Genomic DNA, 18,459 nt, shown 5'->3' with positions numbered 1-18,459 from the left:
GTTTATAGCTGTGACTAATGTACTATTAGTTCCATTGCATATCTTTTTGTGTTGATGTTCAAGAGCCTTTAGTATACTAAGCAAGTGCTGCTAATGATGAGCTACACTGAAGCCCTATACAATTTTATATTTTCCTAACTTTAAAGGAATAATTTGATACCGATTTTTCATGCAATGTCCTAACAGTGACATCTTCTGACAATTGAGAAGAATTACACATGTCCTTAACCTATTTCCCAGGGACTGAAGATTATATTTACACCCACTTTATCATGTATGAAAGAAATGAACATTTACTGACTGATGGTTACATAATAGTCATTTTATATATTATTCTATTTTATCTTTTAGCAACTAAATAATATAATTGATACAGTAGAAGGAACATATATGCCATGAAGACTAAATTTTTGAATGAACAAACGATGGTTTTAAACCGAGTAATAGTTGACTATGATAAAGATTCACAAACACCTCTATTAAGTTCACTTGAAGTATTGCAAAATATTTTGAAAAAAAATGAAACTCTGTTAATGCTAATGTTTATCCCTTTCATATCATGCTGTCCACAGGACAAAGACACAGCATTAAAAACGCTCTGAATTCTAATCTCAATTTTATGATTAGCACACTATTGACTTTCTGGGCCTTAATATTCTCATATGTAAAATACAAATGATAAATGCATTTTATGCTACTGAAGTTTCCTGAAGTACAAATGGACTAAAAATATTTGGAAAGGTTTCTGTCAGTTAATAATTCCAATACAAGTGTTTTGATAAATATAATCAGTATGATATTATTATATTAGGATAAAGGAAATCAAAGAAATATAAAGTACCTCCTGTTGCTTAGAAATAACGCATCATAAGTAATTCACCAAGGTTCACTTATAAAAATATTTTCTTTTTTTTTTTAATAATTTTTTTATTAAGAAAAGAAGAAAAAAAAACATAAACAAAAAACAAGTTTCCACCTCCTCCCAGCCTCCCATTTCCCTCCCCCTCCTCCCACCCTTCTCCCCCTCCTCCCACCCTTCTACCCCTCCCCCCACTCCTCTCCCCCTCCCTCTCCAGTCCACAGAGCAGTCCAGGTTCCCTGCCCTGTGGTAAGTCCTAGGTCCTCCCCGCTCCGTCCATATCTAGGAAGGTGAACATCCAAACTGGCTAGGCTTCCACAAAGCCAGCACATTAAGTAGGATCAAAACCCCGTGCCATTGTCCTTGGCGTCTCATCAGCCCTCATTGTTTGCCATGTTCAGAGAGTCCGGATTTATCCCATGCTTTTTCGGTCACAGTCCAGCTGGCCTTGGTGAGCTCCCAGTAGATCAGCTCCACTGTCTCAGTGGGTGGGTGCACGCCTCGTGGTCCCGACTTCTTTGCTCATGTTCTCCCTCCTTCTGCTCCTCATTGGGACCTTGGGAGCTCAGTCCAGTGCTCCAGTGTGGGTCTCTGTCTCTGTCTCCATCCATCACCAGATGAAGGTTCTATGATGATATGCAAGATATTCGTCAGTATTGCTCTCGGATAGGGTCATTTCAGGTTCCCAATCCTCAGCTACCCAAGGAACTAACTGGGAACCTCATGTTGGGCACTTGGGAGCCCCTCTAGGGTCAAATCTCTTGCTCACCCTAAAGTGGTTCCCTTAACTAAGAATTGTGGTTCCGTGCTCCCCTATCCACCTTTCCTTTATCCCAATTCTCCTGATTCCCCAAGTCCCCCCTCCTTCCCTTCTACCTTTTCTCTCCCCATCTCCCCTTACCCCCATCCCACCCCACCCCCAAGATCCTAATTTTCTCCCCGGCAATTGGGTCTTCTTCCCTTAGCCAAGAGGATAACTATATGTTTTTCCTTGGGTTCACCTTCTTACTTAGCTTCTTTAGGTTCACCTATTGTAGACTCCGTGGCCCTAATTTATGGCTAGAAACCAATTATGAGTGAGTACATCCCATGTTCATCTTTTTGGGTCTGGGACACCTCACTCAGGATAGTGTTTTCTATTTCCATCCATTTGCCTGCAAAATTCGAGAAGTCATTGTTTTTTACCACAGCATAGTACTCTAGCGTGTATATATTCCATACTTTCTTCATCCATTCTTCCATTGAAGGGCATCTTGGTTGTTTCCAGGTTCTGGCTATTACAAATAATACTGCTATGAACATAGTTGAACAAATGCTTTTGTCATATGATAGAGCATCTCTTGGGTATATTCCCAGGAGTGGTATTGCTGGGTCCAGGGGTAAGTTGATCCCGAATTTCCTGAGAAACCGAAACACTGACTTCCACAGTGGTTGCACAAGATGGCATTCCCACCAGCAATGGATGAGGGTACCCGATCCTCCACAGCCTCTCCAGCAAAGGTTATCCTTGGTGTTTTTGACTTTAGCCATTCTGACAGGTGTAAGATGATATCTCAAAGTTGTTTTGATTTGCATTTCCCTGATTGCTAAGGAAGTTGAGCACGACTTTAAGTGTCTTTTGGCCATTTGAACTTCCTCTGCTGAGAATTCTCTGTTCAGTTCAGTGCCCCATTTTTTAATTGGGTTAATTAGCATTTTAAAGTCTAGTTTCTTGAGTTCTCTATATATTTTGGAGATCAGACCTTTGTCTGTTGTGGGGTTGGTGAAGATCTTCTCCCAATCAGTAGGTTGCCTTTGTGTCTTATTGACTATGTCCTTTGCTTTACAGAAGCTTCTCAGTTTAAGTAGGTCCCATTTATTCAATGTTGCCCTTAATGTCTGTGCTTCTGGGGTTATACATAGGAAGCGATCTCCTGTGCCCAGCTCCTGTAGGGTACTTTCCACTTTCTCTTCTATCAGGTTCAGTGTGTTCGGGCTGATATTGAGGTCTTTAATCCATTTGGACTTGAGTTTTGTGCACGGTGATAGATAAGGGTCTATTTTCATTCTTCTACAAGATGACATCCAGTTGTGCCAGCACCATTTGTTGAAGATGCTTTCTTTCTTCCATTTTATACTTTTAGCTCCTTTATCGAAAATCAGGTGTTCATAGGTTTGTGGGATAAAATCCGGGTCTTCTATACGATTCCATTGGTCGACTTCTCTGTTTTTATGCCAGTACCACACTGTTTTCATTACTGTAGCTCTGTAATAGAGTTTGAAGTCAGGGATGGTAATGCCTCCAGAAGATCCTTTATTGTATAGGATTGTTTTGGCTATCCTGGGTTTTTTGTTTTTCCATATAAAGTTGATTATTGTCCTCTCCAGATCTGTGAAGAATTTTGATGGGATCTTGATGGGGATTGCATTGAATCTATAAATAGCCTTTGGTAGAATTGCCATTTTTACTATGTTGATCCTCCCAATCCAAGAGCAAGGGAGGTCCATCCATTTTTTGGTATCCTCTTCAATTTCTTTCTTCAATGCCTTAAAGTTCTTGTCAAATAGATCTTTCACTTCCTTGGTTAGATGTACCCCAAGATATTTTATGCTGTTTTTGGCTATTGTGAATGGTGAAGCTTCTCTGATTTCCCTCTCTGCTTCCATATCCTTTGTGTATAAGAGGGCGACTGATTTTTTGGAGTTGATCTTGTATCCTGCCACATTACTAAAGCTGTTTATCAGCTCTAGGAGTTCTTTGGTGGAGTTTTTGGGGTCGCTTATGTACACTATCATATCATCTGCAAATAACGAAAGTTTAACTTCTTCCTTTCCAATTCGAATCCCCTTGATTTCATTATGTTGTCTTATTGCTATTGCTAGAACTTCAAGCACTATATTGAAGAGGTATGGGGAGAGTGGACAGCCTTGTCGTGTTCCTGAGTTAAGTGGGATGGCTTTGAGTTTCTCTCCGTTTAATTTGATGTTAGCTGTCGGCTTGCTGTATATAGCTTTTATTATATTTAGGTATGACCCTTGTATCCCTAATCTCTCCAAGACTTTTAACATAAATGGATGTTGAATTTTGTCAAATGCTTTTTCAGCATCTAATGAAATGATCATATGGTTTTTTTCTTTCAGTTTATTTATATGCTGGATTACATTGATAGATTTTCGTATGTTGAACCAGCCCTGCATCTCAGGAATGAAGCCTACTTGATCATAATGGATAATTTTTCGGATGTGTTCTTGGATTCGATTTGCCAGTATTTTGTTGAGGATTTTTGCGTCGATATTCATGAGTGAGATTGGCCTGTAGTTCTCTTTCCTGGTTGAGTCTTTGAGTGGTTTTGGTATCAGAGTAATTGTGGCTTCATAAAAGGAGTTTGGTAATGACCCTTCTGTTTCTATCTTGTGGAATACATTAAGGAGTATAGGTATTAGATCTTCTTGGAAGATCTGGTAGAATTCCGCATTGAAACCATCTGGTCCTGGGCTTTTTTTGGTAGGGAGGTTTTTGATAACCTCTTCTAATTCTTCGCGACTAACAGGTCTATTTAGATTGTTCACCAGGTCCTGATTTAACTTTGGTATATGATATTTATCTAAAAAAGTATCCATTTCCTTTACATTTTCCAATTTTGTGGCATATAGGCTTTTTTAGTAAGATCTAATGATTCTCTGAATTTCCTCTGTGTCTGTGGTTATGTCCCCCTTTTCATTTCAGATCTTATTAATTTGCAAATTCTCTCTCTGCCGTTTGATTATCTTGGATAGTGGTTTGTCAATCTTGTTGATTTTCTCCAGGAACCAGCTTATTGTTTCATTGATTTTTTGTATTGTTTTCTGTGTTTCTATTTTGTTGATTTCAGCCCTCATTTTGATTATTTCCAGTCTTCTACTCCTCCTAGGTGAGTCTGCTTCTTTTTTTTCTAGAGCTTTCAGGTGGGCTGTTAAGTCTCCAATGTGAGCTTTCTCTGTTTTCTTTAAGTGGGCACTTAGTGCTATGAACTTTCCTCTTAGGACTGCTTTCATAGTGTCCCATAAGTTTGAGTATGTTGTTTCTTTATTTTCATTGAATTCCAGGAAGACTTTAATTTCTTTCTTTATTTCTTCCTTAATCCAGCTATGGTTCAATAGTTGACTGTTCAGTTTCCATGACTTTGTATGCTTTCTGGGGGTAGCATTATTGTTGAATTCTAACTTTAATCCATGGTGATCTGATAAGACGCAGGTGGTTACTAATATTTTTTTGTAACTGTGGATGTTTGCTTTGTTACCGACTATGTGGTCGATTTTCGAGAAGGTTCCATGAGCTGCAGAGAAGAAGGTATATTCTTTCCTATTTGGATGGAATGTTCTATAGATGTCTGTTAAGTCCATTTGATTCATTACCTCCACTAATTCTCTTATTTCTCTGTTAGGTTCCTGTCTGATTGACCTGTCCATTGGTGAGAGAGGAGTGTTGAAGTCTCCTACTATTAGTGTGTGCGGTTTGATGGCTGCCTTGACTTTTAGCAATGTTTCTTTTATGTACGTGGGTGCTTTTATATTAGGGGCATAGATGTTCAGGATTGAGACTTCATCCTGATGAACTGTTCCTGTTATGAGTATAAAATGCCCCTCTCCATCTCTTCTGATTGATTTAAGTTTAAAGTCAACTTTGTTAGAGATTAGTATGGCCACACCTGCCTGTTTCTTAGGACCATTTGCTTGATAGGCCTTTTCCCAGCCCTTTACTCTGAGTAGGTGCCTGTCTTTGTGGTTGAGGTGTGTTTCTTGTAAACAGCAGAATGTTGGATCCTGTTTTCTTATCCAATCTCTTAGCCTGTGCCTTTTTATAGGTGAGTTGAGTCCATTGACATTAAGTGATATTAATGACCAGTGGTTGTTAACTCCGGTCATTTTTTTTTAGTCGTAGAGTTTGTGTGTTTCCCTTCTTTGTTTTGTGTTGGTGAAGGGTCTCTAGATGTCTGAGGTATTGTGGTCATTGTTGGACTCCTTGGTTAGTGATTTTCCTTCAATTACTTTCTGTAAGGCTGGATTTGTGGCTGCGTATTGTTTAAATTTGTTTTTATCCTGGAAAATTTTATTTTCTCCATTTATAGTGAATGAAAGCTTGGCTGGGTATAGTAATCTGGGCTTGCACCCATGGTCTCTCAGTTTCTGCAGTACATCTAACCAGGACCTTCTGGCTTTCATGGTTTCCATGGAGAAGTCAGGTGTAAGTCTGATAGGTTTACCTTTATAAGTAATTTGGCCTTTTTCCTTTGCAGCTCTTAATATTCTTTCCTTATTTTGTATGCTTTGTGTTTTGATGATTATATGGCGAGGGGATGTTTTTTTTTTTGATCCAGCCTATTCGGTGTTCTGTATGCTTCTTGCACCTTCATAGGAAAATCTTTCCTTAGGTTGGGAAAGTTTTCTTCTATAATTTTATTAAATAGATTTTCTGGACCATTGAGCTGCCCTTCTTCTCCTTCTTCTACTCCTATTATTCTTAGGTTTGGTCTTTTTATTGTGTCCCATATTTCCTGAATGTTTTGTGATGAGAGTTTGTTGGACTTGCTGTTTTCTTTGATCAGTGTGTTTATTTTCTGTATGGTATCTTCAGAATCCGAGAGTCTTTCTTCTATCTCTTGTATTCTGCTGGTTATGCTTGTTTCTGTAGTCTCTATTCGTTTACCTAGATTTTCCATGTCCAGCCGGCCCTCTGTTTGTGTTTTCTTCCTTGCCTCCATTTCAGTTTTCAAGTCTTGCACCGTTTCCATTATCTGTTTGATTGTTTTTCCTTGGTTTTCTAGGGTATCATTCACTGATTTATTCAATTCTTCAAACTTTCTGTTATATTTCTCATCCATTTCATTAAGGGCGTTTTTTACATGCTGTTTAAGGGCATCAATCACTTTCATGAAGTCAATCTTTTCTCCTTCCTCTTGATTAAGGGGTTCTTGTCCTCCCGTTGTGAGGTTGCTTGTTTCTGGTAGCTTCATGTTGCTTTTCAGCTTGTTGGGCGAATTCTTTCGGTAGGCGCTTTGTCTGCGAGCTGCCCAACCAGCAAGGAGGCCTGATCTTTCGGCGCCAGGAGACCCAGCATTGGGGTGAGTTTCTGGCCCACGGCGCCAGCCTGGGACGGGGAGCTCGGGGGTTTCTTGGCCCCCTGTCCTGCTTGGGCTCTCTGCTGCCTCTTTCTTCCTGGCCCACCCAGCTTCCGTCCAGAGCCCTCCCCACTTTGCCCCCACTGCCCTCTTTTGGCACATAGCATCGCCCAGCGCAGCCTATCTGGGCGCTGGGTCCGAGTACCCGGGGCTCCCGGGCGGGCAGCAGTTCCTTTGTTTCTGTGGCCTGCCTGCACCAAGCAGGGTAGGCGCTTTGTCTGCGGGCTGCCCAACCAGCACGGAGGCCTGATCTTTCGGCGCCAGGAGACCCAGCATTGGGGTGAGTTTCTGGCCCACGGCGCCAGCCTGGGACGGGGAGCTCGGGGGTTTCTTGGCCCCCTGTCCTGCTTGGGCTCTCTGCAGGGCCCCTACTCCCCGGGTGCTGCCTCTTTCTTCCTGGCCCACCCAGCTTCCGTCCAGAGCCCTCCCCACTTCGCCCCCACTGCCCTCTTTTGGCGCGTGGCATCGCCCAGCCCAGCCTATCTGGGCGCTGAGTCCGAGTAGCCGGGGCTCCCGGGGGGCAGCAGTTCCTTTGTTTCTGTGGCCTGCCTGCACCAAGTGGGGTAGGCGCTTTGTCTGCGAGCTGCCCAACCAGCACGGAGGCCTGATCTTTCGGCGCCAGGAGACCCAGCATTGGGGTGAGTTTCTGGCCCACGGCGCCAGCCTGGGACAGGGAGCTCGGGGGTTTCTTGGCCCCCTGTCCTGCTTGGGCTCTCTGCAGGGCCTCTACTCCCTGGGTGCTGCCTCTTTCTTCCTGGCCCACCCAGCTTCCGTCCAGAGCCCTCCCCACTTCGCCCCCACTGCCCTCTTTTAGCGCGTGGCATCGCCCAGCCCAGCCTATCTGGGCTCTGAGTCCGAGTAGCCGGGGCTCCCGGGGGGCAGCAGTTCCTTTGTTTCTGTGGCCTGCCTGCACCAAGCGGGGTAGGCGCGTTGTCTGCGAGCTGCCCAACCAGCACGGAGGCCTGATCTTTCGGCGCCAGGAGACCCAGCATTGGGGTGAGTTTCTGGCCCACGGCGCCAGCCTGGGACGGGGAGCTCGGGGGTTTCTTGGCCCCCTGTCCTGCTTGGGCTCTCTGCAGGGCCTCTACTCCCCGGGTGCTGCCTCTTTCTTCCTGGCCCACCCAGCTTCCGTCCAGAGCCCTCCCAACTTCGCCCCCACTGCCCTCTTTAGGCGCGTGGCATCGCCCAGCCCAGCCTATCTGGGCGCAGGGTCCGAGTATCCGGGGCTCCCGGGCGGGCAGCAGTTCCTTTGTTTCTGTGGCCTGCCTGCACCAAGCGGGGTAGGCGCTTTGTCTGCGAGCTGCCCAACCAGCACGGAGGCCTGATCTTTCGGTGCCAGGAGACCCAGCATTGGGAGAGCCAACATTGGGGAGAGACAGCGTTTGGTAGGCAAGGAGACCTAATCCGGTAAAAGAAGATCCATAGGGAGCATTTGGAAGAAGAGATGGGCCGACGTCAAGGCAAGAATTCGCCCAACAAGTTAAAAATATTTTCAATCAGTACTTTTCTTTATGTTTTCATGACTTAAAAAGGGAAACTAAGATGAAGGCCAGATGTAAACCTAACTGCAGAGTTGCAAAGGGTTCTGATCATTGGAATGCCCTGCCATTTTCCTTCCTATGTGTTTTTTCTTATTACCGAATTAACTCAAAATCCACTGGCCAAAAATAATCAGTAATCATTTATTCAAAGTTTAAGGTGATTACATATTTGCTAAGGCATATACCATTCTTATTTTGACCATATGCCACTTTCAAACACATATTGATTTCCAATATATGGATAGAGAAATATGCAGATTGAAAGAAAAACTGCCAAACACAAAGGTAAAAAATAAATTCTATTTATTAGTGGCATAAACTTGAAATAATGTGTAACTTAGGTGAGTATTACATATTTAGAGAAAATGATTTTCTGATGAGGTTTGTGGGAGGTATGAGACAACAGAATTTGCTATTCATGGTGGAGGACAAGATTTGTACTACTCATCTGAGTCAATCCCAAGAGTAAATGATGATTAAAATTTATTCTAAATTTTGATCACAGTCCCCTTCAAATGTAACAAACTTGAAGTACAAATAAATAATTATGTAATAGAAAGTTATGATAATTTGCAAGCTCTATTATTTTATTATTTATTTATTTTTTATTTATGTTTTGGTTTTTCAAGACAGGGTTTCTTTGTGCCTTTTGAGCCCGTCCTGGAACTAGCTCTTGTAATCTAGGCTGGCCTCGAACTCTCGGGTGTTGTAATTAAAGGCATGCGCCACCTCTAGTATTTTAATTTAGCTTTCATTTTAAGAAGTCTACTGAATCATGTGTAGTGAGGGACAACTTAGAGTTGGGCAGATCTCTGTGAGTTGGTGGTCAGCCTGGTCTACATAGAGAGTTACAGGACAGCCAGACCTATATAGTGAGACACTAACTAAAAATAGTTCTGAACTATTTATTGAAACAAATCCAATGAAAATCTTTTTCTAAACCAGTCCTGGTTGTTCACTTCTGGAATCCTAGCTTATAGGAGACAGAGACAGGGGGTAGGGATTTGAGGCTAACCTGGGCTATATAGTGAAACCCTACCTCAAAACCAAAAGACCCACAGAATTAATTGCCTCAATCGGCGGTGTAACACACACAAACATCCATCCTCCTTTGAACCATTCGAAAAATTATGATGTATATTGATGTACTCTTAATTTAAACTACTGAAATTTTGTGACTATACTTACAAAGCATATCATTATCCTATACACCAGGGCAATCAACATGAACAGAGTCGTTGAATTTAACTGGAGAGTTATATGTCATTTATTTAAAACAAACTTAAGAATAAAAGTAAAAACAAAACAAAATTAAAAATTTGTTAAGGTACCTTGAAATATTCTTTTCTGATCTGCTTACTCCGTCTCCTTTCTTCGTTTTGCCAGATTATAGGCTGAGATTCTGGCCACTGTTGTTCAACTATTTGGTCCTTCTGATTTTCTAATGGCTTTAATGACAAAAGTTCTTTTTTAAACTAAGCAAATGACAACAACAAAACAGTACAGGTATTATTAATGTTGTTTGCTCTTACCTGCCATGCAAGGGGTGATAATGGTGAATTCCCTTCATCTGCTGAGACACTAAAACATTAGAGATGCTTTAATATTACTTAAGATAATATTAATCCTTTTGCATACTTTAAAAGTGGCAATTTTGTCTTTTCATTGTTTTAAGACAGCAATGTAAAGACATTCATACCTATATGTTTCATTTTGTTGTGTTGTTTTGTGTTATATTGTGTTGTATTCTATTGAGACTGGGTTTGCTATGTAGTTCTGGATGGCCTGGTACTCACTACCATAGCCAGCCTCCCAAAAACTGCAATGGCAGATATTAACCACCACATGGTTGACTAATATTATATAAATTAAAGTTGATAAAAAACAACCAATAGCGAGTGCCTACTAACTATTGCACCACAAGAAATAACAAAATGAGTTTATTTTATATTCATCATATGCATAACCCAACCCTATTTTGTAGAGGCCAAAAGGCATATCGTATGTATAAATATATAGTAAAATAAACATAATATTATAAAAAACAAGTTACTCTTTCTTTCAAATATCACAATGGTATCAGTGAGATGAGTGAGCATGTAAAGGTACTAGCTTGCCAACAAGCCTGACAATCTGAGTTAGATCCCTGGGATTCACATAGTAGAAGGGAAAAACCAAACCCCTGAATTGTTGACAGTTGTCCTCTGATATCCACACCTGTGCCATGGTAACATGCATATGCATGCACAAACATAATAAACAAACAAACAAATAAATAAGCAAACACATAATTTCTTTCATCTAAATGCCAGAGTTCAGAAGACAAATACATTATTTCCTGTTGAATTACGATCATAAACTTCAGTTGTGATGTAAGAGGGCCTACAAAGGACTGAGTTCAACATTGACAATGCTTCTTCTAACTCCAAGGGATCCAACATCCTCTTCTGGCAACCATTCACACACAGAAACATGTGGCATACACTTACACAGACAGACAAACACATACACAAACAGAAACACACTAAAAAGTTTAAAGATTAAATGAGAGAGGGGGAAGAAGGAGGGAGTAAAGATGAGTGTCGTGGCTCATACTGGACATCTTAGCACTCACAAGGTGGAGCCATCACCATGAGCTGGAGTCCTGATTGGTATCCATAGATAAGGTAAAGGTAAGCCCAGGCCACAGAGTAAGAACTTGTTTCAAACAGACAGAAAGGATGGAGAGGAGGAACAAGAAAAGGAAGAATAACAAGAGAGAAAATAATAAAAATTTATAAGTACAGGGAATATCCCTATCCTCGGGAAGTAATTAAAAATGTACAAACATGAAAATATAGTAACAACAATTCCAGAATTTATAGATTTTTTTTCAGTGGAAGATAGAGTACAATTTTTTTTGTACAAAAACTTATGGTACAAATGCATAGAAACTGGAGATTATGTAGCAAGTAAAATATAAACAATATAATGAGTACTTATAAAATACAAAAAGAAAGAAACAGCAAAAAGGGATGGGTAAGTAAAAGAAGGAAGAGTAAAAAGGAAGACAAAAAGCCTGCATCCTAACCTCTTATCAATATACAGAAATCTATTAAATCAATTTATTTTAAATGTAAATAAAGAATCATAGAAATGGATAATGAAAGAAGAATGTCATGCTTGTCCCATGTTGCAACATGGAGAGCATTTCCATGTCACAGACCAGAGAGAAAAAATTCAAGGCAGAGTCCAGACGGTTCCTACATTTAGAAGTAAGAGAAAAAGTGGCATACATAGTCCACAGGATAGTATAATAAAGAAGCAAGTTAGCACATAGACTAGCATCCTGGGACTCTATATGGTTTGGTAATGCACACAACCATATAACCACACACAGCCACACACATACACACACAGATGGAGGGAGGGAGGCAAGGAGGGAGGGGAAAGGGAGAGAGAGGGGGGAGAGAGGGAGGAAGGGAGGGAGGGAGGGAGAGAGAGAGAGAGAGAGAGAGGAGAGAGAAGAGAGGAGAAAGAGAGGAGAGAGGGAGAGTGGAAACATGCACAACACTTCTAATATTTATCAGTCCAGCTCTTTCACTTTCCCATACCATACTATGCACACACACCTCCCTGGACAAACCACTTAATAATAGTCTATAACCCCACCTGCATTAGACTACACATAGAGCCCTCTCGGAACAATGGGATAGCATTCTACTCTTCTACTGACGATCAACACTTTGACAATTTCTATACAAACATACTGTCAGTTTTTTCAGGAACAAAGGAGTATACGCTGATCTGACCTAAAGAAATTTTTAGTGTCTGTACAATAAAGCAAAACTGTATTCCCCACGTAAACTCTTGGGGGAAATCCATGTTTGCCACCTTATGCCTGTGCACAGTTGGGTGTGTAGAGAGCAAGACTGACAGAAGTGGAGTTGGTAAGATGTGATCAGGTCTCACTAGTCAACATGATTTGGTAATGGGTTAGCTATGGGGTTTGAGAGAAAGTGACAAACTAAGGATGAAACTTTTTCAGGTGTTGTACAATAAGAATGGAGTTAGCATTTTCTGAAATGGGGAAAAATCCAGAAAAATCATGCTTGAATGTGCAACAATACTGAGTAGAAGTATGATGTCTGGAAATCAGACATTCCTACTATGCATCTAAGTGGAAAGTAAAATAGAAATTCCACCATACTGTGGTAAATATCAATGCACAACATACATATAAACAGTGTAATATATATGTACAACTTATATATAAACATTGTAATATATTTATGCACACTGGTATATAAACGCTGTGGTATGTATCAGTGCACATTCCTATATATAAACACTGTTGTATATACTGATGCACACACCTAGATATATAAACAAATGCAAATACTCATATGTACTTCCATACAGTGTGTTTCCCACAAGGTATATATTTAAAAAATAGCTTGAAGCTCTGCGTGGTGGTAAAGAAGTGGTGAAATCCATAGGAGTAGTGCTCAGTACAATACAATATGGTTATTAAAAAGCCTGGCTTTGGAAGAGATTAATGTAGTTTTCTAGGAGCTCCAGTGGCTTCTATAAGAATAAGTTGCATTATATAAAACCTAAAAGTGAACTTGATTATTAAATCCTTCTTCTTCCTGTCTTACTGTGTGGCCTCTTCTATACATGTTCCCAACACAGTGCTGCTGTCTACTATGAAGCTCTCACACAACTATGCAGAATTGAACTGACTTCTAAGAGACGATGCAAAGGAAGGAAGAAACATGGGCACTATGAAAAGGAGACCAAGATATAGAATGTAAAAATAGGGAAGCAAACGGAAGTAAATAAAAGAGTTATGCTTCTAAACTTAAAGGCTATTACTCTATAGAGTGCAAAGATGAGGCTCTGAGCTGAGATTGAAGACAAGTAGAAGCCCATTTCAACTCTGTGGTTAATCTCAACATTTTGTCCTTTATCATAAAAGGTTAGAAAATAAGAAATAGGGGTTGTATTGGCTGATTAAGTTTTAAAAGCCTCTGTTCTTTAATAATACAGAAAAGAAAGGAGTTATGTGTGGAGGCTGTCACAGAAACTCAGATGGAAAACAATGGGAGCTGAAGCAATACAACTAAAATAGTAATGGAGAGGATGGAAAAAGGATTAACGGGATATTCATGTCGCAGGAGGAAGACATAAGAGTGAGAAGTTTCCAAAGTTGCTGGCTTAGGGGACTACATAGTACCTGCATATTCACTAGGGTAGATGACACAGGAAAAGAGGTTTGGAGACACAAATCTGCACACTCTGCAGAAATATATCGAGTGATATGCATGGATCTGAAGTAAATTTACTGTTACTATATATGAAGTCTTCAGGTTCTGCAATAAGACACACCTAAGTATGAATCATGACTCTCCCACTTACAATGTGAGCTAGTTATGAAAATTCTTAGCTAGTTATGAAAATTCTTAGTTTCAGTTTGCTCATGTGTACATGAGTATAGCAAAAGTAACAACTTCACAATTTTATTGTGATGACTGAATAAGACAGATCATTTACAGAGTTAAAAGAGTACACATATACCCAGCATCCAATAAATTATCCTTCAGTGTGTGCCTCTGTACTCCTATCTTTGAAAATTTATACCCAGGACTTGGGTAAAACCAAGAAGAACAATAAATAGAAATTTTCAGATCTAGTTGTTTGAAATCCATATCTGTAAACCTATGTTATTTAACAAACAGCTTAGTAAAACTCAATTAAAAGAAATTAAAATGCAAACAATAACAAAGAATAAACATAACCAGTGATAAAGAAATACATTATTAATGGTGGTTATATCAATTGGATAAACATTTGTGAATGAATCAAGACAAACCACAAATATAAACAAAAAGAATCAGAATCGGGGCGTTTGTTTATAGAAAACCCAATTGGACACAAGTTTTGACATATTTGATCTTTAAATTATCTACCTATATGACATCTGCATCATATATCCACATAACATCGTTTGAGGAAAATTGCTATAAGAATATCAAGTCTCATTTAAGATACCAAATATTAAAATGACTATGATATGTTTATACCTCTTTTCACATTCCACAGTTTGTTTCAGCTTATTTCTCATGACAGAAGTTGAATGATTAAGAATCCTAGAAGTAAATCAACACATTAATTACAAGCTATACTGAAGATAACATTGCACACTTATGTCCTAAATAAACTGCATCTATGTCATGAAGATCTTGCTAGAAAATAATATTTCAGTCCCGTTTGGACTTAAGTGCCCATCAGCACATCATTTATGAATGATGTTCACAAAAGGTGTATTGCATCTTGTTTTAGAAACCACTCATTAAGTCTGGATATTTCCTAGCCAATGCATGATTACTCTGTGTATAACTAATTCTAATTTACACAGAACATAATGAAATATTTTAGGTATCATTTTGAGTCATTTCCTTGTTTCCAGGACAGAAAATGACAAGAGATATGTGGTACTTCATAATCACTTTAACAGAAGCCAAATAGCAAACTTTAATTGTAAATGCAAAAATCAATTTTAAAGGTCAACTCCTTTTTTAAAAAAAATCAAAAAATTCTTAAAGCTTCAATAGGAAAGAGTATTATAACAAAAATAAACAAAAATATAATAATTTCCTATAAAAGAAAACTATTTGTTTAAGGCTTTATCTAATACGAAGTATTAACCTCAATATCAAATGTGGTAAATTAGTAACTGTCTTTCATTAAAAAAGTAATTGTACATATTATAACATTCTTATTAATATACATATAAATGTAACTTAATTCTACAAATAGTGCTACAATGAATAAAATATCTACTTTTTAAGGAATACTTTAGACATCAACAATCTAAAAACTATAAAAAATAATTTAGTGAGTTTAATATTAATTAAATACACACTGGTTTCTGGGTGGTGGTGGCGCATGCCTTTAATCCCAGCACTCGGGAGGCAGAGGCAGGCGGATCTCTGTGAGTTCGAGACCAGCCTGGTCTACAAGAGCTAGTTCCAGGACAGGCTCCAAAACCACAGAGAAACCCTGTCTCGAAATACCAAAAAAAAAAAATACACACTGGTAATTACTGCTCTATGGTGAAGATAGAGCAGTCAGTTGATGCCGGGCTCTCTTTCTTACTAGCTTGACTCTAAGCATAGCCTCACTGAGTAAATACAATGACGTCAAAAGGTCAAGTATTGACATAAACCTGTATTTCTGGGCCAAAAATCACAGAATTAAGCACATTTAAATATATTTTCCTATGTACATAAAATTTCTTTAGATCCAAAAATGTAAAATTATGGTATTGAAGTATCAAAGGAAAATATACTTAAAAAGAAGATTTAAAAAAATAGAGAAATAACAATAAATACTACTTAGGAAAGAAAGTCAGAATCATTGTTAGAGGGAACTGGTCAAGCTATTATGACCTTCATCATGATAAAATAATGCTGTTCCACACCGCTTACTAGTATGATATATGTATCATACTGTAGCAAAAAGAAAAATAGTTGAAACCAACTTACATATAAAAAATATGGATTATGTATTTGAAAATTCAACTATATAGCACTCTGGAATACACCCTGATATTTCATTTTTTACTCTGTGATAAAGAAAAAGTAAACATCTATTTTATCTAATTTTCTATTTGCTATTATTAATATGCTTCCCTAACACAGTTCCCAGTACTTATTTTAAGAAAAATGTTACATAATCCTGGCCCCTTAATACTTATGGCTTCCACCAACTCTAGATACCTTGATTTCCGGCCTGCTGCTCTGGTCCTCTGGAAGAGTTTGTCACTGAATGATGTTCTATAACTTAAAGTCCTCCATCTATATTCACATTTCACATATATCAACCAAATCAAAAGATGGGAGAAGGGAGATATTTTTGGAGAAGACAAGGAAGTCATTAGTAAAGAAAACAGAAAAGAAAGAATGGCTAGGTTTCAAGAGTTAAGAGAACTATAGAAGTAGTTATAACAAACTAGAGGTTAATACAATGCTCCTTAACCTGAAATGCTGATTAATCAGATAATAATCAAAAGACACATATCATAATGCATTTTATAATTCTAAACTCATGCCATAATCTTCTCAAAACCTCCTTTTAATTTCTTCAGTTATTTAACCTTTAAAAATTGTTCTTTTGTTGTCTAGCTACATCACAAGGTATTCAGAAGTACATTCATTCACAATAAAAAAAAGTTCTCAGGCCATAACTAAAATCAAATAAAACATTTATGAAGATGTATGACATATCAAAATAGTATAGAATACATTATCAGAGAAATATACAATAAGAATCAGTTAACTGAAACTGTTGTAAAGTGCACATATAAAATAATCTTTACTTTAGGATAATAACCAAATATTAAGAAGCTAGCTAAGGACTCACTTATCATGACAATGAAAGCACTATATGGCAAAGTATAGAATCATTTTTCTACTGCTAACATACATAAGTAGGACTGGTTAAAATGTAGGGAAATGGATCAGTAGTTATAGAGTGTCATTAAAGTGTTTTTATCAGAATTTCCTTCATTTTATTCCCAAGTCAATATTACAAATATTCTTTTTACGATAAGTCACACATTCACATGCAAAATACTAATACTGACATTTTATTCACAGCCCCTTTTTCAATTCTCTTCCTAATTCAGAGAAGCATACTACTTTCTAAATTTAATTTAATTGTGGCAAAAATGTTTAATTATCTAGTATGCATGTGGTCTGAGATTGACCCTAGGAATATAATAGAAAATTTATTCATTTATTTTTTTTAAAGATTTGTTTATTTATTATGTACACAGTGTTAAGCCTCCATGTATGCCCTCAGGCCAGAAGAGGGCACCAGATCTCAATACAGATGGTTGTGAGCCACCATGTGGTTGCTGGGAATTGAACTCAGGACCTCTAGAAGAGCAGGCAATGCTCTTAACCTCTGAGCCCTCTCTCCAGCCCAGAAAATTTAAATTAAAAAAAAATTAACATGAGATCTCCCCTGAAAACATTTTTAAATGTGAAGTGCATTGTTAACTATAAGCACAATGTTATAAGCAGACATCTACAATCTGTTAATCTCATAAAATTATTTTAAGATACTAATTTTAAAACATATTCTTTTCATTTGAAATTCTTCCTTGGGGAGTGCCGGGTTTTATCCTTTCAGCTGCATTCTCCAGAAGGATATGTTTCACAAACACTGGGCTCAAGAAATGCACTAGTCTTTGTTCCCAAGGAGTTAGACAACAGACACACAGCACCGCAGTAGCTTCACAGAAGCCTACCCTGTACATCAGAGAAAGTATGGCTACCTTATAGGCAACTTGTCTTCATAATCTGAAGCCTTGTGGGCTAGCTACACAGTACTCTATTCACTGAGCACTTTCCCCACTGTTTTTGGTCAATAACCTTGTCTTCTGGATACTTCTGTTACTTTCTTAGGACAGTATCATTCAACAAATAAAAGCACACACTTCTGTTACAAAGTAACGATTTGTACTAACTAGTATAAACTAAGCAAGCAGCAAAACAGCCATAACAAAATCATTATGGAACTCAATATCATTATTGTTCCAGTCAACCTTACTTTGAGAGTATAACCATCGCTTCTTTTAGCCTAGACCTAAACATATGTTCATTTTGAAACAATAATAAGTAATAGAACAGTACAGTATACAGTCAAGGTAGGAGTCTTGGAGGACATTTTCTGGTACTTGGAGTTAATCTCATACTACATAAATTACTTTTAAATGAAAATAACAATAAACAAAAGAAATCCCAAAATATAATAATTGTATTAAAAACTGATACGTAGATTCTACATATTCTCTATAGAACTTTTAAAAAACAAATTTGTTTCTCATTTAACTAGCAGGTAAGAGTTACATTTAGCATTATGGCAAAGAATT

General features: G+C 38.4%; 1 protein-coding gene across 1 annotated transcript in view; it reads right to left on the bottom strand.

Moving 5' to 3' along the window:
* The window catches only part of LOC121441134 (leucine-rich repeat and calponin homology domain-containing protein 2-like), a 102,665-nt gene that overhangs the window by 21,069 nt on the left and 63,137 nt on the right, over positions 1-18,459 (bottom strand). Inside the window, 3 exon segments of the mRNA XM_041642269.1 lie at positions 9,869-9,985; positions 10,070-10,118; positions 14,603-14,668. Of these exon segments, the coding sequence (XP_041498203.1) occupies positions 9,869-9,985; positions 10,070-10,118; positions 14,603-14,668 (232 nt within the window).

Source organism: Microtus oregoni, unplaced genomic scaffold (assembly GCF_018167655.1).
Source record: "Microtus oregoni isolate MIOR12 unplaced genomic scaffold, Mior012 000073F_ref0000255, whole genome shotgun sequence".
Taxonomy (NCBI): Eukaryota; Metazoa; Chordata; class Mammalia; order Rodentia; family Cricetidae; genus Microtus; species Microtus oregoni.
Note: the sequence above shows the minus strand (reverse complement) of the source record. Positions and strands in the feature narration are given on the sequence as shown.